Raw genomic sequence first — 22,910 nt, forward strand, 5'->3', positions numbered from 1 at the left:
TTCATTTTGAGCTCGATATCTGTGTCAGGAGGGTACAGAACACATTTGTATGGCGGGCTGTCGGTGAGCTCCAGTCCAATGTTTGTGGCAGAAACTGTTTGTAAGGACTTCAGTCTGGCTCGAATTGTTTAGATGACAATTTACTTTTGATTGATTAGATTACTAATCCAGTTGCATTACAAGAGAGAGATGCCATCCAATTGGCATAAGCCCTGGTGTGTCTGACCCACTGCTTGTCAGCATGTTCACGGGAAAGTCAGGGATGAGGGCATGATGTGACCTCTCAGTGTGACCTAAGTTCACGTAACGGAGAGAGAGTTCCACAAGTACTCAGCCCCTTTTCACCTTCAGGCCTGCTGTCGGACCCAGCATTACTCTCCAAGGGAGAAACAATGTGCCGCATGACCTGCAGCTTTCCAGGGTTCACAGCTTCAATGGAAAGAGTAAAGTCACAGATTATACTGTATGTCTACCCAGAGGAATCGAAGGGCTATAAATTCAGCAATTATGGGGAGGGGATGGTTAAAGTGGGGGCAGGAGGGATACACATTAATTGCATGACATCCAATTGCAAATCTCTATCTGGGTTAGGAGTGGTCAGTTCCAAGTTCACAGAACACCTTTTTCAGGTCCCTCAAACAATACATCATAATGTGCAGCAATCACACACTGTAGTGCTGTGTCCTTATCCAACTGCTTCATTGAGACCGCCGCCTCTCGCTCTCTGTACGCAAGTTACGATTCTCCTGCCTCAGGGCTTCCATTTCACCCAGAGTCTCTCGTAGGGCCAAGTGTGTTTGTCCATCTGCCACACCTCGGAGTCTGACCCCTGGTATGTATGGAGGTGGGTAAAGTGGTGTTGGATCTGTGATGCTGGGCGGTCCTTGTCCATTTCGCACCCATGTACGTTCAGTTGTTAACAAGTGACGCTCAGCCTTTTGTGGCTGTGAATGCAGCTGGTGACCGGCTCTGTGTCTCATTGGCCTGATGTGGCTGTTTTCACTCTGACTGGGGGTAAACGTTGAGCCTCAGCCTCATGCTGCCTTGCCCCCTTCCCTCTGGCTGGCTCACTAGGCTCCTTTCCACTGGCACTGTGTGCAGTGCCCGTTATCATCAATGCTGATCATTGCTCGGTTCCTCTGGTGGTGGTTGACACGGTTCTGGCTGTAGGTGGTTCTTCCTCCTCCTCATCCTCCAGCTTGGCCAATATCCCTGCAAACAGCAGTCGGCTAGTCTCCAACCTAGGCTCGGGTGAATGACACTGTTTTCCCTTTCCCTTTGGAGGGCCACTCCCATTGCCATGGTGACCAGCGGCAGGAGGTTGCACACTGCCCTTGGACTTCGCATTCTTCACCTACTCTGCGCTCGCTCCTGCAGCCCGGTCAACAGCAGCGTCCAGCTGCAGGTCAACAGCTCCTTCCTTAACTCTGCAAAATTAATATTGGAATGTCTTAGAAATCAGTCACCTCACAATCAATATGATTGACTAAAAGATTCTTTGTATCACGCTTCTCACAGATATTAGTATTTGAATCTGTAACAGTGCAATGGTCACTGCCTTGGGCTGCGCTGTGCAGACAAAACATAAATCATGTGTCTGAGTTCATTACGAAATGATCAACTTTGAGCTGTAGACACTCGGCTAAACGGAAGTATTGAAGAAACAATTGTGCAGACTGAATTTTAAACAATTTTCTGGTCAGCTTTACGTTCTAACTTGTTTGGTATGTTCCCAGGCCTATTCATTTGTTTAGTTTCCCCCTGTCAAATGGGCTGAAGTTCACCTTCTGTGTGTTACAACAGAAGAAAATAAAAATCCTACCACCTACTTTCAAAGTTTTCCCGATGAACTTCCCTCTTCCCTTCCATTAGTCCGGGCCCGTCCAACATTCCTCTCGATCCTTCTGCTCGCTCACGGCAGACAGCGGCTCAATCCTGGTCAGCAGCTCCGCGATCCAGAAAACCAGACAGACCTTTCGGGTCGCTGCGGCTGGATCTGCCGGGGGCGCCGAGTGTTCGGCAGCAATAAGGTCACTGATGTCCGTACAAGAGGTCCTGATATGGCCGATGCGGGTGATAATAAAAGCGGAGAAGTGTGGTAAGAACCAGCTGATGGAGTGAGAATTGTCAATGACAGAAAGTACTGAAAATTAGTGGCGGGAAACAAAAACATCTGGGAACACTTCATGACAAGAATTGGGGTGACTGTACCGATTTTTGTGACCTCTGTTGGAATGCAAATGTTTCTAGGCCATTTTTAGCTGGATGTAATTATTAGACTTCAAGCGGGTGAACACAATCTGTCTACTCTTGACTGGGAAAGTCTGTCCACTGTAAACTTTGTTGAAGAAAACATCTCTCTCTGTCCGGGGATAGTACTGAGAAATGTTACAAACTTTTATAATGTTTGAAGAAAGTTCGAGCAACATTTGAAGAGGCCCCTACATTTGAGACAAAAACATGTAGCGAGGAACATCTCCAGAATGTGCTGGAGGTTTTTCAGGCCCCTTTGTGGTAAGGACTGGCCTGTGGTCATTATTTTTTTCGCTCTGCATCCCGAAAGCAGGGAGTCCAAGTTCTAGCCCAGGATGCACAATGCAGGCTGACTCTGCACAAGGCCGAGGGCTGCATTACCAACCGTCTCATCGTGTGCAGGAGGTTCCAAACTGCAGTAGCCATGTGCCCCGTCTCCCTAAAGATCACATTCCAAGTTAAAAGCAGAGAATTATCTTACCTTGAAGTATCAGGTTAACGGAGCATTTATTTCTAAGAAAATCCGAAAAAACCACGATGTTTGCCTCAAGCCTGTTTTTCCCCCCGTCTCACCTGTGATCCCTGCCCCCACAACCCCCTCCCCCTCGCCGCCGGACCCTCTAAACCAACTCCATGCTGTCCTTGCCGCCATTCTCCCACCCCCTATATTCGTGCAGGCCTGGCTCCCCCCTCCCCATTTCCATGCTGACCTGCCCACCCCTTCCCCAGAAGCTCCACTATAGGCTCCAGCCACCCGCATTCTCGGCCTCAATCACTCCCGATCCACATGGAGCTGCTGCACCTACTGATCACAAGCAGAAATGTGGCCCACACCAGCACAGGAAGTGGAAATGCCCCTGGGAGCAGCAGGTACTGAGGGAGATGCCTCTGGACCACACAATGGATTATTAATGTGACCACTTCTGTATGTCTGTGAGGATAAGAGGCCATTCCTCTAATACTGACCATCCCAGACACAGGCTGCATTCCCACTTCCTCTCCAGAGCAGGAGGGGGTTAGATGATGGTTGGGAAACCATCAATGCGCAGGGATGCGGGGAGAAGGCAGGAGAATGGACCTTGTTGAAATTTTTATGTTTTAAAATCCTTTATTGATGGTGATTCACTCTGCTATCACTTTCAAACCTTACCAGGCAGGAATAACTCCCCATTCACAACAATCCCTGAACAGAAACATTTCTAAAAGCGACAAATAAGACTTGAACAACCGTCAAAGTAGATGGGGAAGTACGGATCACACAAATGGATGTAAGAAAGTTAGTTGTGAAGGGGACAGAAGGATGTAGATAGGTTACGTGATTGGACAAAGAGATGGCAAATGGGGTGTTAAGTAGGAAAATGTGAGTTTGACAATTTTGGCAGGACAAACAAAAAAGGGGCACATATTATAAACGATGAGAGATTGCAGAGCTCGGAGTTACAGAGGGATCTGGGTGTCCTACTGCATGAAAGATTTTGTTCCTTACTGCTGTTAAACTGTCCAAAGCCATTGAAATTCGGACAGTCCAGAGTGACAGAATTGTTGCTCTTGAAAAAGGCCTCATTCGCTGAAAAAGCCTTAGTTTAGTTTTAAAACTCTTTCACTTCTGCACTGGTCACACTGTCTCATCCATTCACTGACACGTTCTTTTCTTTTCGACTGAAATCTCAAAATCAACTCAATCTTCCCGTTTAATTCTCACTTCAGAGCAGAATGATCCTATGACAGGGAAATCACTTTGTTTCACACAAGAGGGGCACAGAAATCAGGTGCTGAGAGCGGACACAGAAACACAGGGGGACATTATTTTAACCCGCCAGCCCCTTTCACACACTCTCTCTGACGCAATGTTCACATCTGCACATTCACAGGACAAACTGCCCCCAGATTGACAGTTCCTGAGATAGGCTTCCCACTCCACTCGGCCTCTGCTGTGGACTCTCCGGGGTTATTTGTAGTTTCGCAGCTCTGCTCACAGGGTCTGTTCCCCAGATTCAGGGGCTGAAACGCATCACAGCTCTGGCTGGATTAAGACAGGTATAATTTTACATTATTAGATTATTCACAGCCAGCAATATGTTTAATTAATATAAAAATACAAATGTTGTGCTCTGGCCCTTCAGTAAGCGAATCCCACATTGTTTTATAGGGCAAGGGAGAAAAGGGAGAGAGGGCGGAGTGAAAGACAAAGTCAGGGTGAGTTCAGGCAGTGAGACACAGACAGTCAGGCAAAGTATCGGCTGCAGAATACATTGTTCAATCCAGTTTTACGAACATACAATTGGAAAGGTAGAAGACGCTGTCTCATTTCTCACTGATATTTTACCGGAGAAAAATACATTATTAATCATACAATCAGGGTCAGTGCCAGAGAGTGATCCAAAGCCTCATATTTAACCTCCTTTTCCCTGTTGTAATCTCTGCAGTCTTGCAGGTCCGGGTTGCTAGGTATTGCTCTCAGTAACGGAGTGTTTCACTTCGATTAAATGAATCTGGGGGTCTCCCTGTCAGATATTAACTATTGCGTGGTCCCAGCAAATCACTACCTCCCTCATTCCTCCCATGTTTCTGCAGAATTGCTTAGTGAAGATGGGCTAGTGAACAACAAATCCCCTGCAGGGAATGATGCCAAATTGGGGTTTGGAAAGGGTCAAGCCACCACTTTTCAATGTTCTGTGATCTTTTCCCAATCCAATCCTTTTGCTAAGATAGTGATCTAAGTGAATTGCAGAAAATTTTGATTTTAGTTGCTGATTTACAGCAGACATCTGCGCATGAGGTATTTAGTGCCACCCGAACGCTGATTGTTCGTGAGTCAGAGATTGACAGATACAGAATCAATCCCACACTCACAGGTAGTGATTGAGACTGATATTTACACAACTAATCTCACAATCACAGATAGTACCAGAGACTGACATTGATAGAATGAATCCCACAATCGCAGGTAGCACCAGAGACTGATATTTACAGAATCAATTCCACACTCACAGATAGTGCCAGAGACTGATATTGACAGAATCAATTCCACACTCACAGATAGTGCCAGAGACTGATATTGATAGAATCAATTCCACATTCACAGATAGTGCCAGAGACTGATATTGATAGAATCAATCAGCACTCAGATGAATTGTGAAACATTTCAGGATTACAGGGAGCAGCATTCGGTGAATTGCACCTTCAGAGGGCCAGCACAGATTGGACAGCCCGAATAGCCTCTTTCTGTGTTCTAGCTATTCCATGATTCAAATGGAAAATACTGGAAGAACTTAGTCGCTCTGGCAATTTCGACCCTTCGATAGCAGGTCTATTCGTTAAAACTTCAATCGACCTGAAGTGTGAATCCTCCCTTCCTCTCTCCACAGATGCTGTCGGAGCACAGATGAGTGTTTCAGCAAATACTGTCATTATTTCAGATTCCCAAATTGAGCAGTGTCTCGCCTTTTGAACAATAAAACAATCCCTGTGCAGGAATCCATATTCAAATAATAAATGGGAAGCAACAGGGGGGAAAATTCAGATAATTGGCGAATTTTACTAAATCGGAGTAATTCTCTCCCTGCTCAATAATACAGTTCAGGAAAAGCCTTCATTATCAGCAACAAGGAATTCACCTGAGTTACATTTTAAATGGATGAGAAGTGGAGGTTGGAAATATTTTTTATAAAAATTAAACCGGCTCGTATTTTTGTAACAGAGTTTCACCGAAACAGATCAATTTCAGCAGCGAACTTCATATCTGAGGGGTTTAGAAACTAACAGACTGCGGCGGCCGAGAGTCGAACCTGGGTGAATTACTTAGAAGGGAGCTATGCTCACCACTATATCACCATCACTGGCTGCCAAGGGCGAAATGGACCGGAAATCTCCAAGCCTCTTAACAAGGGCGTTATCATTCAGAAAAAGAAAGCAAAGTTAATGTTGCGCCACAGAAGGAGATATCACATGGATCAGAACAATTGGATCCTCCCCCTCCCATTCCAGGTTCCTCTCCAGCTTTAAAACGGGCATTTTGCGGGCAGCAGGACTTTCAGCTCTTAGCTCATGCTGCAAAGATTAGTATCTATACGCCTGACTATGCTGTCCTCTTCTACAGCTCATTTCAATTCTTTACTTTGCCTACTTGAATGAGACCCTTTAGGACTGCGTTCATCCACGGTGTAGTCACTGCTCTCTTTTATGTAAGCTGCAAGCAATTATTTCCTGTTGGAGAAGCGCAAGGACTGAGGCTCGTCCATTGCTACTTGCTGGGTCCAGTTACTTGCCTTACTGGTAGTCACACCCTCCTGTCTTTGACCGCACACCAATTCTGAAGTAGATACGGTTATCATCCTTAATGTTGTATTCCTGTCACATGAAGCGCCTGCTCTAGTTATAAGTGAGAGGTTCAGTTATTAGTTGGGGAAATGGTGGTGCATTATTATTAAGCATATAAAAGAATTGGTTTCCACCCATGTGGAAGGAAAGAAAATTAAGTTTGTGCCTGTGTTCTCTGGGTTTTGTGACTAAACCAATGTTAAGAAAGACTGACTCCATATTCCTCCTTTACTCAGGGAATGAGTATCAAATTGTACCATGGTTCCAGAGAATGAACGTCGAGCTGTAGTGGCTGTAAACTGAATAAGCATTCTTTGTATCTATTTCTGACAGAAGTCTTTGCTCGAGGAAATCTCTGGTGAAAAATGGTGAAGCCAGAAGCAAATTTTCAACCATTGATTGCAACTGTTTTTTGGGTAATTTGAACCGTTAGAAGCAGCGGAAAATGAGGTGGAAATGTGGACTCGAGTTACCTCGTTTTCCAAGAGGAAGAAGGGCACCGCATTGAATTCGGCAGCACCAGGAAACAATAAGATTTGGAGTCAATTATTTTTGGAGCTGGTTTGGACACTGAGGAGGGACTAACTCTTCTATGGCAATTGGTGGATAGGTTTTATATTGAAGGTGATTTGTTGAAAATCTACGCAGCGTGGTCAACGTTTGAATAATTTGCGATGACAGACCATCAGTCCATGGAAGAGTATATTCTGGAGTTAAATAGGTGTTATGAGAGATTGACAAAGTTTGCCCGAGATGTTTCGAGTCTGCGTAGCTATTTAAGTTACGAGATTGTACCCAAATTTCACATATTTCTAGCACTGACTGAACTATTTAAAAAGAACGAGCAGATTCAATGGATACTGGAGTTTAAGAAGACATTTGAGAATTTGAAAACTGTCTTAACTTCGAGACTAGTTTTGGCAGAATCCAATTATGCCAAGAAATTTAATTTGGCTGTTGAGGCAAGTGATATAGCCATTGGGGTTTGATTGTTACAAGAAGATGACATTGAAATTGAAAAATAGATAGGGAATTTTTCACGGAAGTTGAATGCGCAACAGAGAAGATATTCAAAGTGATAAAAACAAAAGGCTAAAAGCTACTGCGGATGCTGGAAATCCAAAACAAAAACAGAATTACCTGGAAAAACTCAGCAGGTCTGGCAGCATCGGTGGAGAAGAAAACAGTTGACGTTTCGCGTCCTCACGACACTTCGGCAGAACTGAAGTATAGTTAGGAGAGATATGAAATATAAGCTGGTCTAAGGTGGGGGGCGGGGTGAGAGTGAAGTTGAGGGTGGGGTGGTTGTGGGGATAAGCAAGCCGTGATAGGAGCAGATAATCAAAAGATGTCACAGACAAAAGGATCAAAGAGGTGTTGAAGGTGGTGATATTATCTAAGGAAAGTGCTAATTAAGAATGGATGGCAGGATACTCAAGGTACAGCTCTAGTGGGGCATTTCTTGAAGAGAGGTGGCAGTCAATTAAACATAGAGATAAAAACAAAAGGTTAAAGAGAGGCCACCTCTCTTCAAGAAATGCCCTCCCTGAAGAAGTACTGGTCTGTTCTTTGACAGGATTTCCGCCTGACTCTTCTGCACTGCTCACCTTCATTGCTTTCCATTTCTCTCCTGGTGTTTGACAAGGTGTTTACTAAAACCCGCTTTCACAGCCTTATTTCCTTTCTCAGTGACTGTCTCCGTCTCCGACTCACCCCATGTGGATTTCAACTGAAATTCCATCCCTCTTGTTTCGAATCCACCCAGGATTACAGGTATCTCCGGGACATAAAACGTTTCTCGGACTGCTGTTCCCATCGCATTGTGAGATCCACACTCAGTGCCATGCGCCGCGATATGAACACACACGACCTCTCCCTCCAGCAGCACAGCTGCACCCTTTTTCAAACTGCGCGTGCCCCCAGTTTCATTTTATTCTTCGCCTCATCCATCGCCTCAACAAGAAACTTTCACTCTTCCTCTCAAGTGCTAAGGAACACAAGCTCCAACAACTCAACGACACCAACACCCATCTGGGACCCTCCACCCCTGCTTGTCCCTCCGTCCCCACCCCATCTTCCAATCCCAGCCCCAGCCACGTATTCACTATACCCCCTGACCTTCCCCTCTCCGATGCTGAACGTTCATTGCTCAGCAAAGGACTTAGCTTAATACCCTTACGCCCTCATCTCAATGAATTTCGGGCTCGGCACGATGCTGAAATCGTCTTCCGCCGTCTTCGTCTCCGTGCTCACTTCTTTGGGCAGGAGTCCTCTACCCGTTCAACGGATCCTTTTACCCACCTCCAATATTGTCCCTCCGCCTGGACCCCTCCCTCTGGATTCTTACCTTCTCTTGATCTTTTCATTGAGAACTGTCGACGTGACATTAGCTGTCTCAATTCCTCTGCTCCTGTCACCCATTCTAATCTGTCTCTCTATGAACTTACTGCACTCCTTTCTCTCAGGTCCAACCCCAACATTGTCATCAAACCCGCTGCCAAGTGTGGTACTGTTGTTGTCTGGTGCACTGACCTCTACCTCGCGGAGGCTGAGCGTCAACTCGCAGACACTTCCTCCTACCTCTCCCTGGACCATGACCCCACCACAGAACATCAAGCCATTGTTTCCAGGACTGTCAATGACCTCATCTCCTCTGCAGATCTTCCTCCCACATTTCCAACTTGATAGTCGACCAACCTCGGACGGCCCACTTCTACCTCCTACCCAAAATCCACAAACAGATCTGTCCTGGCAGACCGATCGTGTCAGCCTGTTCCTGCCCCACGGAACTCATTTCTCGTTATCTTAACTCCCTTCTCTCTCCCCTTGTCCAGTCCCTTCCCACCTACATCCGTGATTCCTCTGACACCTTACGTCACATCAACAATTTCCAGTTCCCTGGCCCCAACCGCTTCCTCTTCACCATGGATGTCCAATCCCTCTACACCTCCATCCCCCACCAGGATGGTCTGAGGGCCCTTAGCTTCTTCCTTGAACAGAGGCCCGAACAATCCCCATCCACCACTACTCTCCTCCATCTGGCTGAACTTGTTCTCACACTGAACAATTTCTCCTTTAACTCCTCTCACTTCCTCCAAATAAAAGTTGTGGCTATGGGTACCCACATGGGCCTCAGCTATGCCTGTATCTTTATGGGGAATGTGGAACATTCCTTGTTCCAGTCCTACTCCTGCCCCCTCCCACAACTCTTTCTCCGGTACATCGATGATTACTTCGGTGCTGCTTCATGCTCTCATCGGGACCTGGAAAAATTTATTAATTTTGCTTCTAATCTCCACCCCTCCATCATTTTCACATGGTCCATCTCTGACACTTATCTTCCCTTCCTTGACCTCTCTGTCGAAATTTCTGATGATAGACTGTCCACCAATATCCATTACAAGCCTACCGACTCCCACAGCTACCTCGACTACAACTCCTCACACCCCGCTTCCTGTAAGGACTCCATCCCATTCTCTCAGTTCCTTCGCCTCCGTCGCATCTGTTCTGATGACGCTACCTTCAAAAACAGCTCCTCTGACATGTCCTCCTTCTTCCTTAACCGAGGTTTTCCACCCACGGTCGTTGACAGGGACCTCAACCGTGTCTGGCCCATATCCTGCGCATCCGCCCTCACGCCTTCTCCTCCCTCCCAGAAACATGATAGGTTCCCCCTTGTCCTCAATTATCACCCAACCAGCCTCCGCATTCAAAGGATCATCCTCCGCCATTTCCGCCAACTCCAGCATGATGCCACCACCAAACCCATCTTCCCTTCACCCCTCCTGGCGGCATTCCGTAGGGATCATTCCCTCCGCGACACCCTGGTCCACTCCTCCAACACCCCCTACTCCTCAACTCCCACCTATGGCACCTCCCCTTGCCCACGCAGAAGATGCAACACCTGCCCCTGCACTTCCTCTCTCCTCACCGTCTAAGGGCCCAAACACTCCTTTCAAGTGAAGCAGCATTTCACTTGCATGTCCCCTAACTTAGTCTACTGCATTCGTTGCTCCCAATGTGGTCTCCTCTACATTGGAGAGACCAAACGCAAACTGGGCGACCGCTTTGCAGAACACCTGCGGTCTGTCTGCAAGAAAGACCCAAACCTCCCTGTCTCTTGCCATTTTAACACCCACCCTGTTCTCTTGCCCACATGTCTGTCCTTGATCGCTGCATTGTTCCAGTGAAGTCCAACGCAAGCTGGAGGAACAGCAAATCATCTTCCGACTAGGCACTTTACAGCCTTCCGGGCTGAATATTGAATTCAACAACTTTAGGTCTTAAACTCCCCCTCCCCCCATCCCCACCCCGTTTCTTCCCCCTCCCCCTTTTTTTTCAATAATTTTTATAGATTCTTCTTTTCCCATCTTTTTCCATTATTTTTAAATCTACAACTAATACTTTGTTAGTCTGTCCACCCCACCCCCACTTGAGCTGTACCTTGAGTGTCCTGCCATCCGTTCTTCATTAGCACTTTTCTTAGATAATATCACCACCTTCAACACTTCTTTGATCCTTTTGTCTGTGACATATTTTGATTATCTGCTCCTATCACGGCTTGCTTATCCCCACAACCACCCCACCCTCAACTTCTCTCTCCCCCCGCCCCCCACCTTAAACCAGCTTATATTTCACCTCTCTCCTAACTATACTTCAGTTCTGACGAAGGGTCGTGAGGACTCGAAACGGCAATTGTTTTCTTCTCCACCGATGCTGCCAGACCTGCTGAGATTTACCAGGTAATTCTGTTTTTGGTTAAGATGTTCAAAGTGTTTATTGCTTGTTGAGTGTGATAATAAAGAATCAGGTTATTCTGCCCTGTTTGGCTGATGCTGTTCATCAGGTTTTCTGAGGGACTGAAGTGACGCCTCCATATATTAGGTGGCGGGTTGTTTCCCATGTCAGGTGGAAGTATAAAACGTGAAGGCATGGAATGAAAACCAGGTGTCAGAAAGTGGCTCCTTGAAGGAAGCAAATAAGAATCCTCATATGAGTGTTTCATTAATTCCCGACATGTCGATCTGAATGAAGAGCAGACTGGTGCGATTGGATAGTGGTGACGTGAAGGGTTTTTTGGGCACTTTTGTTGATTCGGTATCTGACTTCCTTTACAGCAGTGCAGTTTAATCGATTGGTCACCGATCTGAAAGCTTACATCTCCTTCTCTCTTCACAGATGCTGCCTGGCCAACTGAATATTCCCAGCATTCTCTTGATATGAGCTGGATTTTACAATATCAAACTGTGGTAATACATCTCCCCCCATTATTTTTTTGATGATACTGCAGCAATATAGTGGTATACAATTCACAACGTTGGATTACAATGCTTGCTTGAAGGTTGTCACCGTGCCTTTTTAGTGAAAGCGGCTGCCTTTTAAACTGAAGAGTACAATTCACTCAGCAGTGCCTCTGTTTTTGCAATGTACGGCTTTAAAGTAATACGGTAAAGAAGTGCCCATTTTTCAGGAGGGAAGGAGCAAATCACGTGCGACCATAGGGAAGCACTATTGGATCAAAATTATCTATGAAGCGAATGTGGACCGTTGTGCACTCATGTCGCGGCCTCTTGAATGTATCCCAAGGGAATTTGGCAGAGTCCATGAAAGATAACCGCGTCTACGTCTTTATATTCGTTGTCACAAAGTATTTTGATGTAGCCACTTTCAGCTATCTCGCCAGCATCAACTGAAACTAGTCTGGCATGCTGAACCATGTAGGGAGCAGTTGAGGGCCTAGTATTTGAGAACAGTCAATGCGCTATGACACTGTCTGCCCCAGTGCTGATTACCACTGGATGCGCTGTGAATCGGCCTTGGATTCATTTCCTGTGCTGAAGCCATTCACTTTCAAACTGCGATAATAATAGGTTCAGTACCACGAATGAAATCATTACTCAATAATGTTCAGTTATTAATATTCTACCCACTTTAAATGGACAGAACCATTCAGATATGTGTTGGAGACGGGCTTACAAGAATGGGTTGTTCATTTTAGCAAATAAGAACGGTCGTAATGTCGCACCGTAACTTAACTAAAAAACGTCATTGAGTGCATTTGGACAAATAAGGATACTGAGGCGGATAATTAAAGCATTAGTGCAACTGAACAGATGTTAGTTTTAATGACGATTTTAAAGGAGGAGAGATGGGTTTTGGGAGAGGATTCCAGAGTGAAGATCCCAGAGACCTGAAGGCAAGTCCAACAATAGTGTAGAGAAGAATTAATGGATGAACATGACGCCAGAATATGAGGAATAGAGAATTCTCAGAACATTGTAGAGAGGGAAGAGGTCATAGACGATCGCAGAGGCAAGGCCATGGGTGGATTTGAATGCAGGAATGAAAATTCTAAAATAGAAACGTGTTTAGACTCCTACAGAAAGGTATTAATTAACTGGTTTAACTGCACTTTCCTGACATTTATTGGATTTTGAAATTAATATGATTGATATAGTTTGGCGAGCTGTGCCCAAAGGATTTAACATAAGAAGGGTGTGAAGCAGCACACTGCTTCCAAGATCTGAAGGGTCAGGAACCATCGCCCACAGATGAGAGGATATAAGGAATTTAGAACTGAAAGAAGAAGCAATCCCTTTGCTTGGAGAACGAGAGTTGGGTGACATTAGTGGGTAATCGCGTTGGGTATGTATTCGGGGTTGGGCAGATAAGTAATCCAGTTGCATAGGTAGTTGTGCCGTTAGGGGTGTGGTGGTGGGGAAATCGAATTGGTCCGGTTGTCAGATCACGTAGGTGGATAATCAGGTTGGCCCGGCTGTAAGGTCGTCTAGTTGGGTACACAAGTTGAGCGGATAGTTGTGTCAACTAGGTGGGTAATTGGGTTCAGTGGGCAGTCCGCTCTCTAGTTGGGCATTCAGGTTGGGTGTGCAGTTGGGTCGCATAGGTGGGTAATCGGGTTGAGCGGGCAGCCGGATTGTGTAGGCAGTCCGATGGGCATTTGTCAGTTTGATTCAGGAGGGACGTTGAGTCAGGTGAGTAGCCAGGTTGGGTCAGTAGACGGGTTAAGGAATGCAATCGTGTTGGCAGGTAGTCAGTTTTGGAAAGGGCAGTCAGGTCGTGGGGAGGGCTATGGGGGTGGCGGGGAGGGGGTGGACTTGTTGGGAGGGAAGTAGCCGAATTGAAAGGTGTAGTCCGGGCGGAGAGAGGATAGTCAGGTGAGGTGAGCAATCAGTAGGGTGGGCAGTTGGTTCGGTACACAGTTAGGGTTGGGGGAGTAGTCAGGTTTTTCAGGGGGTCGTGGTGGTGGTGGTGAGTTTCAGCACTGGTTGTGGTGAGCAGTTCAGTTATGCTGCTTAGTCTATGAGCTAGATTAAGTTTTTCCCAACGTAACATTCGCAGGGCAAGCATGCAGGCAAATCCCCTGTATCTGACCCCCAAGCCTATGACAGTGAGCTCAGCCTGGGAGATATTGACAGCGGATCCAGGTCAATGCAAAACAGCCGATCAGAAATTTAACCTTCCGAGGCAATTTCAGCCCGTGTGCACGTGTCAGGACATCCACATTATTTGGTTTGCGCAATAGCATATTAAATTAACTGCCGTGAACTTTGAAAGTTTATGGGCCCTCGCTGTTATTAAACCGGCGCTTCTCATTGAAGTACCGGCCATACAAGGGAGTAAAGGCCAGGGCAGAGAGGTTTTACTCCAATGCAGAAACATGTTAATGGCTGTCCTCTGTGCACCCTGAGTGGCAAGTGCGCCGCTTTAGGAAGAAACAATTATAATCCCCATGGAATATGAGTAGACATAAAACACGTGACACAAAGTGGATCAGTGTTTTCTGATAACCTTTAAAAAAACAATATATTGTCGTGGAAGCAGAAAGGCCTCCAATCAAAACAGGAACATTGGCTGCAATTTAATTATAGTTAGAACAGGAAGAGTTGATTTCATTTTGCATTTTTAAAAATCTGTACCAGAATTATTGCCCAAGGAGATGTCACAATCTTCTTCAGCTCTTCCCTGAACTTAGTTTGCGTAGCTGCATAAATAAACGCGTTTGTGCAGGAACTCAAATACATGAGCATTTGTCTGGTTTGAGTGGCGATATATGCAGGAGCTGTATAATCCGGTAGTAAATGAATGACCAGACCACTGACTAACGTACAAACGATTGCTGTCAGCCACAATAATATAAAAGTACCCGATACAGTGAACAGTAATATAGTCGATTTCCTTCGGATCTGTATTTCTGGATCACTCTGATTCTCGCTGCTGTGACCCCGGAGCTTCTTACGGGCTCGACTGGCTATTAAAATCTGTCCGACTGTCAAACAATTAAACATTAATATCAAAGTGAAAGGAATCCAGGGCAATGAAATATTTTGTAGCCAAATGAATATGGCACCAAAAGTAGATGTATAAAATTCCTGGCTTGGTTGGAAACCCCAGTCAACGTTGTTAATTGTTCGCTTCGGTTCAAATGCAAACCGATTTGGAATGTTCTGTAAAAGTGAGAGGACACAGATTGTTGTTAGAACTGTAGCCGCAGTACTCACTGTGCAATACCTTGTCTTAAACTTGTGGTTAAATATAGACACAAACCTGTCAAATGTGAAGGAGACTGTAAACCACACCGATAAATACAGGTTGGTACTAATTGAGTACATTATGAACTTGCAAATGGGTGTATAGAACATGATGATATGTGAAAAATGCTTACTCAGGACTTTACGCACGAGAACATTGTTGAGCATGACCAGTAAATCAGCTATTGCCATGGACACCGTATAGAAAGAAATACATTTTGAAAGGCCGCAATTTCCTCTGGAGAGAATCACGATTATCATCAGGTTCGCTGTGGGAAAATGGAGAGAAAGTAGATAAAGTGGACACTCAGGTACTTTCCACAGAATATTATGGGAAATTATGTGCATTTCTAGCCAGCGTTATATACACCTATACGATTAATAATATTGGCCAGTGTTGATGAAATTCGCAAAATAAATATTGAGATTAAACAATTTCAAGGGCTTTATTTTTATGACTGCCCCCAGCTGAAGCAGGAACAGGAACGGAAACTGATTGGGAAGTATAACAGGCTGGGAGATTGGATTTCAGTATAAGGTCAGAACAAGCAGGCGTCTAAAAAGTTCAATTCTTTTTCAGCTGAAGGGCAGCAGTCCCAGGGGTTGTCGCTGAAGATGTGTGTGGGAGCAATCTTAGAAAACTATAACTTGAGAAAAGCTATGAGCCACCCAGTCACGCCGAAGAGCTGAGATTTTTTTTTTCTTTTACCCAGAGCTGAACATACTTGATACGAGAGGGTTACTGAATGGTGGAGTGACAGTGCATCTGGGAAAACTCCGCCATCAGAACTCTTGTGACCCGAGTGAAAGGGGTTCCAAAGAAGAAGGCCTTATTGATGATAATCATTTTCGTGAAACCGGATTGGGATCCAGTGGGTGATGGAGGCCACCTGAGAAATAGACACTCCGTTAAGGACAGTGGCTGAGCAACGCTGGGGCAAGACGAAATTGTGAGGGACTTTAGGACCGAACACAGTGCCGACTATGTGCTGAGGGCTAGCTGAGAAATGCGTGAGACTTATCATTGTTATATCAGCTACATCAAGTATAATACATACTATTTTACCCAATACAATTAGCATTTAATTATATATTTGTTGACTTTGGTTTGAATTTTTTTTTAAGATAATGCTATAAAAAGTGAAAACTTAATCATTATTTTCTTCCATTTGGGACCTTTGGGAAGTTACGTTCTTTCAGGAAATTGATCCTGAAGTGAACAGTAACACTGTCTATATGGACTGGGTCTCTGTCGACCTCCCGGTAAATCTCTGACTGATGTTTTCATAGTGCTGAGAGTAGGGTCCCTCGAATTCAGTCTGGAGGATGGTAACGGAGAGCAGCCCCAAACTCCACCCAGTCGGACCGCCCCTATGCATTGATAGCTCAACTGGGACTATTGTTGACTTCGGAAAATTGAATAAAAATGGCTGAATAGGATCAGCCGTCTGTTGTACATAACACCCGATTTCCTTTGAAAGACCATTGCCCCATCTCTGGATTGAGGCTCAATGGAACTCAACAGTGCAAATCACCGCGAGTACCTTGCTGAGACAGGCCAGTTGCCTATATAAGCTTCGTGAAGGGAAAATGGGATACTTCCATAAATTGTTCAATTTCAAAGTCAAATAGTAAACAAATGTCCTTAACTACAACATTCCTGTTATCAAGCCATGACCCTTTGATACACCGAGTGAATTTCATAAATTGCCACTGAGGCTCCATCTTTCACTAAAAAATATTTTAAAGTCGGCTCCTTCTGATTAGTTGGAGATGGGAATCTCGGGAAGGGCACCAGGTTCCACCGGTGTTCAATATGAGTCCTAATCCATTGCAGGAAGTAATAAATTCAAATAAAACTTTCATCTGAAGAAAAAAAACTATCCGTAGTAATTCAAAACGTTGCCCTTTGTCTATTTACAGTCGCCCTAAAGGACCCGTTCAGGCTATGAGCGGGGGCGGGTAGAACCACAAAGATTCTTTGCGAGGGAGGAATGAGGAGCAAGTCCATAATAATCCATTTAACTCATCCAGCTCGGCAACAAGCAGTGTTCCCTTCAGCACATACAATTAAATTATATAGCCCACCCTACCAGATATTCACTTCAACCGTTCTAGCCCACTTATTTATAATGTTCCCTTCAGGCAATTTAGACCATTTACCCACAGTTTTCCATTCAATCCATCTAAATTTATCATTCGCCATGATTCCTTCTGTAATAATTACCTGGGATAAGGCCCCTGAATTTCCACTGGTTTTCATGGTTGCCGGATTAATACTGACTGTAATTGCATTAACTGGCTCAAGATAACCAGGCCATGAACCACTCCCTCCACCCTATTCCCCTTCCACCTCCTCCCAATCATTTGTCATCGAGTCCCTAGCTGGTTACAGCCGACACAAGGACTCTCTGACACCTCATCTCACCCACTGAATGATCGGCCTCGAGGCCAAATCAGGTTGTCGTTTCCCGATGAGTTCTGCCGGCATCTTCACACTGTACTCATAGAAATCACAGAAAGTTTACAGCACAGAAAGGGGTCAATTGGGCCATCGTGTCTGCGCCGGCCGAAAATCGAGCTACCTCGTACAATGCGAATTTACAACCCCTCCGTGACGGTGTACCGGTGTGCGGCCACCTCTGGTGGTTATGGCTTGTTTTAAAATTGGTCGTATAATTCGGGGGAGTTGCAAGTGCAGGGAACTGAAACATGTTTCCGCCAGGTTCTCAGTCAAGGATTTTAGGCGATTAGAGCAAGTTAGGAAAACAGTAAATGACAGGACATATATCAGGCCAACAGCCGTTGTGATTTATGTAATTATCTCAGTAACAGACGTACAGCAAAGCGGCTTCACGGTGGGGAGAGCTCACTGTTATTTTGCCGCTGCTAGGTGGCATCGTAACAAGATTGTTTTTGAGAGAAGTTGAAATTTCAACAAGCTATACGGGAAAGCATTGGCTACTCAGCGACTTTGTTTACGCGTCGCTTACAAGTAGCTCAGCAATAAGGTAGACGTTGCTCGGTCCGGTATTTTGTTTCGTTCCGAGCGTATTTCAAAGTAATTTAACAACACATTAGGAGTACGTCGTGCAGTATTTTTTCAAAAAGACATGTGGAAGCAGCAAATGCTTTTTTTGCCTCGCCAGCAGCTGACTGAATGTAAAGGAATTTGCTCATGAATAGGCTTTGCTGAAAAAGGTATTGGAAATAAAATGGGTTCCGGCAGCTGCAAAGTCATAAACAGGGCCACAGTATAATTCAGGGAAAAAGGAAATCAAATTTAAGGATTGAAAAATAGTAAAAATGTTCCTACTGGGGAATGTGGGCAGTAAAAATGGTTTCCGTCAATTATGGTAAGTCAAAGTTGGAAGCCCGTTTTATGCTCCTTCAAAATTTCACCTCCAATTCATTTAAAAGTAAATTCATTGCTTAACAGCGCAGTTAAGCGGAACTCCAATTGTCTCAATAAGAGGCGACAGTTACAGTTGAGAATAATTCCACAGATGAAAGGATGCACCAGGAGGTGAATTAATGGAGCAGGTAGGTAGGGAGTCAGGGAATAAAAGGAATAGCTGTAAACCCCCAGGAAGTTTTATCTCTGAATGAAAAGGAAGGTGCTGAAAGGTGAGGTGCTTTCATTCTAATAAAGTGGGAAACATGAAGGCAGTGTGTTGGAAATTGCAGGAAAAACCTGTTAGAATTATTGGGGGTGGGGGGGGGGGGGGGGGGGGGGGGGGGGGGGGGGGGGGGGGGGGTGGTGGTGGTGGTGGGGTGGGCGGGGTGGGGCCAGAAATGTTCTGGAAGTAAACGCACTGTGAATATTGATGTTCAGGCAGAGGAGGAAAAAAACCCTGGTTTGTGTACAAGTAAAACCAGGAGAATGAGTGACAGGTGAAGAAGTTGGAATGTGTGCAAAATTTACCCAAGATAATTACGAAGAGCAGTTTGTAAAAATGTTTAAAGATTTTGTGTGTGTAGGGAATGTCTTTCCATGTGTACATGGTGGAGTAGGTAAGGATGTTAAAATTTCAGGAGAGACAGCTGCTAGTCAATCATTACTGTTGTGGGATAGTGATGTTTGTTTTTCATACAGAGAATTGCAGGAAGAGGTCATATTGAGTGAGGTTCTTGGGGATGCTAAACATATTCCATTGTGGAAGGTAAATTTAAAAACTAAGTGAAAAACTAGCGAAGTGATTGTTGGGGTGGTGGAAAAAATGCCCATTGCAGAAGTTCAATTTATTGTGGTTAATGAGTCGCTGGATCACCAATGTGGCATTTGAGAAGCGTGTAGAAGCGTTTTAAACAGACGTGTTACAAGAGCAGCATCCTGGGATGTTTCCAGAATATGTGATAACGAGTTGACAGGCACATAGTTTGAAGCAAGAGAAACCAGATGGACAGGCAGTTCAAATGCAGGAAGAGGGTATTGAAATCCAATTAGCCGGCAACGTGTCTGATATTATTCTTCAGAAAGACACAACAGAATATATTTCTGCTGACAGGTTTAACTCAAGGCAGTTAATTGAGATGCAGCAAAAGGTTTTGGGATTAAAACAGTTATATCAGATGGTTTATTCAGAAAGAGAGGCAAATGCAACCCAGAGTGTTATTCCTTTACGGTTGATATTTGAAATGCGAAATTGGAGGCTGGACCATGTCTCAGCAAATGTAAACTGCTGAGAGACACATCACATTGTCATCCCATTAGGATATAGAAATCAGATTCAGAGCATTGTTCATTACATTCCAATGTGGAGGCACTTCGGAATTAGGAAGACACAGGCAACAATGCAGAAATGCTTTTATTGGCCAGGATTGCATAGGTTTGTCGTCACCTTCTGTAAACTTGTCACAGATGTCAGGTGATAGGGAAACCACAAACAGTGATTAATCGGTACCGTTAATCCTAATACCAACATTTGATTAGCCTTTGATGAGAGCTATGATTGATTGTGTAGCTCCCTTTCATAATATTAAAGTGGAAATCAGGATTTACTGACAATGATGAATGTGTCTACCAGGCTTCCTGAATCGATATCTTAAAAAAATATATATAACGAAGGAGACTGTGGAAGGGTTGACTATTTTTTTTTACGAGATATGGTTTATCTCAGGAAAAACAATCAGATCAGGTTTCAAATTTAATGTCACAGCTGTTTAAGGGCGAAAGTAACAGTTTAGGGAAAAAAACAGTTTAAGTCAACAGCTTATCAACAAGGAGCTTTGGAAGGATTGCATCAAACTATTAAAAACTATGATGAGAGCGTTCTGTCAAATCTTCCAAAGAGGTGGGAAGACGACGAAATTAGTTTTTAGTTGAGGTAGATTATGAAGAAGAAGTAGAAATGCAGGACTCTGAAATTGATTTTCCTGTATTCAAAATAGATAAAGAGGGAATACTTGAGTATTTAAATGTAATATTGAATTGCCTTACAAAATCTATCAAAGTGGTTTGGGTAAGCTATTGCAGTCAAAATGTTTATTTGTGGGAATGCATTGGGGAGGAAAGATTTAGCTGTGCAAGATGCCCCTGTAAGAGTTTCATCTTCGATAAGGCAACATTCTTATGGATTAAATTCAGCAAGTGATCACAAACACAGAAATAAATTGACTTCATGCTTCAAAATTATATCATTAAGTCTAGTTGCAGTAACTTGAGTTCACCTATTGTCCTGGCACCAAAACCAGGTGGAACACAAAGGCTTTGTGTGAACAATCAAAAGGTGAATGCGGTGACAAAATAGGATTCAAATCTAATAGAACGGTTGGAGATTGCATTGAAAAAGTCATTTATAGTCAGGCGTGGGAGGAGAATTTACAGCATCTGGAAGAATTATTTATTCGATTACAAGAAGCTAATTTGACGACGAACTTGTCTAAAAGTGAATTTGCAACAATGCAAGTTATGTATTTAAGCCATACAATTGGAGATGCAAAGGTGGCTCCAAGAGGTGTGAAATTCATGGCTATCATGGATTTCCCCGTGCTACAACAAAATGGGAAGTTTTGAGATTTCTGGGCATGAGCTGGTGTTACTGGAAGTTTGTACCACATTTAAGCCGTGTGCTTGCTTCACTAACTGAAGTAGTAAAAAAGAATGAGAATTTGCAATGTACACTGGAGTTTCAGAAGCCATTTGATAGTTTGAAAACTGTATTAAATGCGACGCCAGATCTGGCAGCACCCAATTACGCCAAGCAATTGAAGTTGGCCGTTGAGGAAGTGATGTATGCATTGACGTTTGACTGTTATAAGAAGATGACATTGAAATTGAAAAATCGAGAAGGTATTTTTTCAGGAAAGTCGAATGCACAACAGAGAAGATATTCAAGGTGTTTATTTTTTGTTTACTAATAAAGCATCAGGTGGTTCTGCCCAGTCTGGCTGAATCTGTTCCTCATGTTTCCTGAGGGACTGAAGTGACACCTCCATAAATTTGGCAGTGTGTTGTTTCTCCTGTCAGGAGGAAGTGTAGAGCCTGAAGACATACAATGAAAACCAGGCGTCAGAAAGCGTCTCCTAGCAAGAAGCAAATAACAAGCATCATATGAATATTTTATTGATTCCCGTCATGTCCATCTGAATGAAGGTCAATCTGTCGGGATTGGATAGGGCTGAGGTGAAGGTTATTTTGGACACTCCCTCTGATTCGGTATCTGACTTACTTTACAACAGAGCAGTTTATTCGATTGGCCAGCGATCTAAAAGGTTACATCTCCTGCTCTCGTCACCGATGTTGACTGACCTGCTGAGTATTTCCAGCATTCTCTTGATATTACCTGGATGCTTGATTGTTAAAATGAGTTAACACAACTTCACCTCTCTTTCTTAAGATCATACTGCAGCAATATAGTGATCTACAATTCAAAGCTTTGTATTTCGATGCTTGCTTGCAGGTTGTCACCGCGGCTTATTTAGTGAAAGCGCCTGACTATTAAAATGAAGATCCCAATTGTGAATCTCAGCAGTGCCTCTGACTGTTTCTGCAACGTGTGGCTTTAAATTAATTCGGAAAAGAAGCGGGCATTTTCAACGCGGGAAGAAGCAAATCACGTGCGATTATAAGGAACCACGATTGGATCAAAATCATCTATGAAGCAAGCGGGAACCGTTGTGCTAACTTGCCGCGATCTCTTGAGTGTGTCTCAATGGTAATGGCAGGGTCCGGGAATGATAATCGCTTCGACGATTTTCCTTGTCGTTGTCATAAAGCATTTCGCAGTTGCCACTTTCGGTTATCTCTCCAGCATAAGCTGAATCTGGTCTGACATGGTGAACCCTGTAGGGAGAAATTGATGACCTAGTAGTTGAGAACAGTCACTGCGCTATAACAATTTCTGCCCCAGTGCTAATTACCAGTGAATACCCTGTGAACCGGGCTTAGAACCTATTCCTGTGCTGAAACCGTAAACTGCGATGATCAGAGGTTCAGTGTCACGAATGGAACCAACACTTAATAATATTCAGTAATTTATGCTCCATCCACGTTAAATGGACAGGACCATTCAGGCATGTGTTGTGGACGGACTGGCAAGAATGGATAGTTCATTTTAGCAAATAACAACTTTCATTGATATCACGGTGTTAACTTGATAAAATAGTGTCCTTGGGCTTACAAATATTGTATTTGGATAAATAAGGAGACTGAGACAGATATTTAAAGCACTAGGAAAAGAGGCCAGATGTTAGTTTTAATGACGACTTTAAAGGGGGAGAAATAGATTTTGGGAGAAGATTCCAGAGATTACATCATAGAGATCTGAAAGAAAATCCAACAATTGT

The 22,910-nt window shown here is 44.2% G+C and overlaps 1 protein-coding gene across 1 annotated transcript in view; it reads right to left on the bottom strand.

Moving 5' to 3' along the window:
* Positions 1-1,868: 1,868 nt before the first annotated feature.
* LOC144692036 (NACHT, LRR and PYD domains-containing protein 3-like) overlaps positions 1,869-22,910 on the bottom strand; it is a 132,657-nt gene continuing 111,615 nt past the window's right edge. Inside the window, 4 exon segments of the mRNA XM_078560593.1 lie at positions 1,869-2,143; positions 14,738-14,860; positions 15,257-15,391; positions 22,250-22,407. Of these exon segments, the coding sequence (XP_078416719.1) occupies positions 1,869-2,143; positions 14,738-14,860; positions 15,257-15,391; positions 22,250-22,407 (691 nt within the window).

This window comes from Cetorhinus maximus, chromosome 16 (genome assembly GCF_964194155.1).
Source record: "Cetorhinus maximus chromosome 16, sCetMax3.hap1.1, whole genome shotgun sequence".
Classification (NCBI taxonomy): domain Eukaryota; kingdom Metazoa; phylum Chordata; class Chondrichthyes; order Lamniformes; family Cetorhinidae; genus Cetorhinus; species Cetorhinus maximus.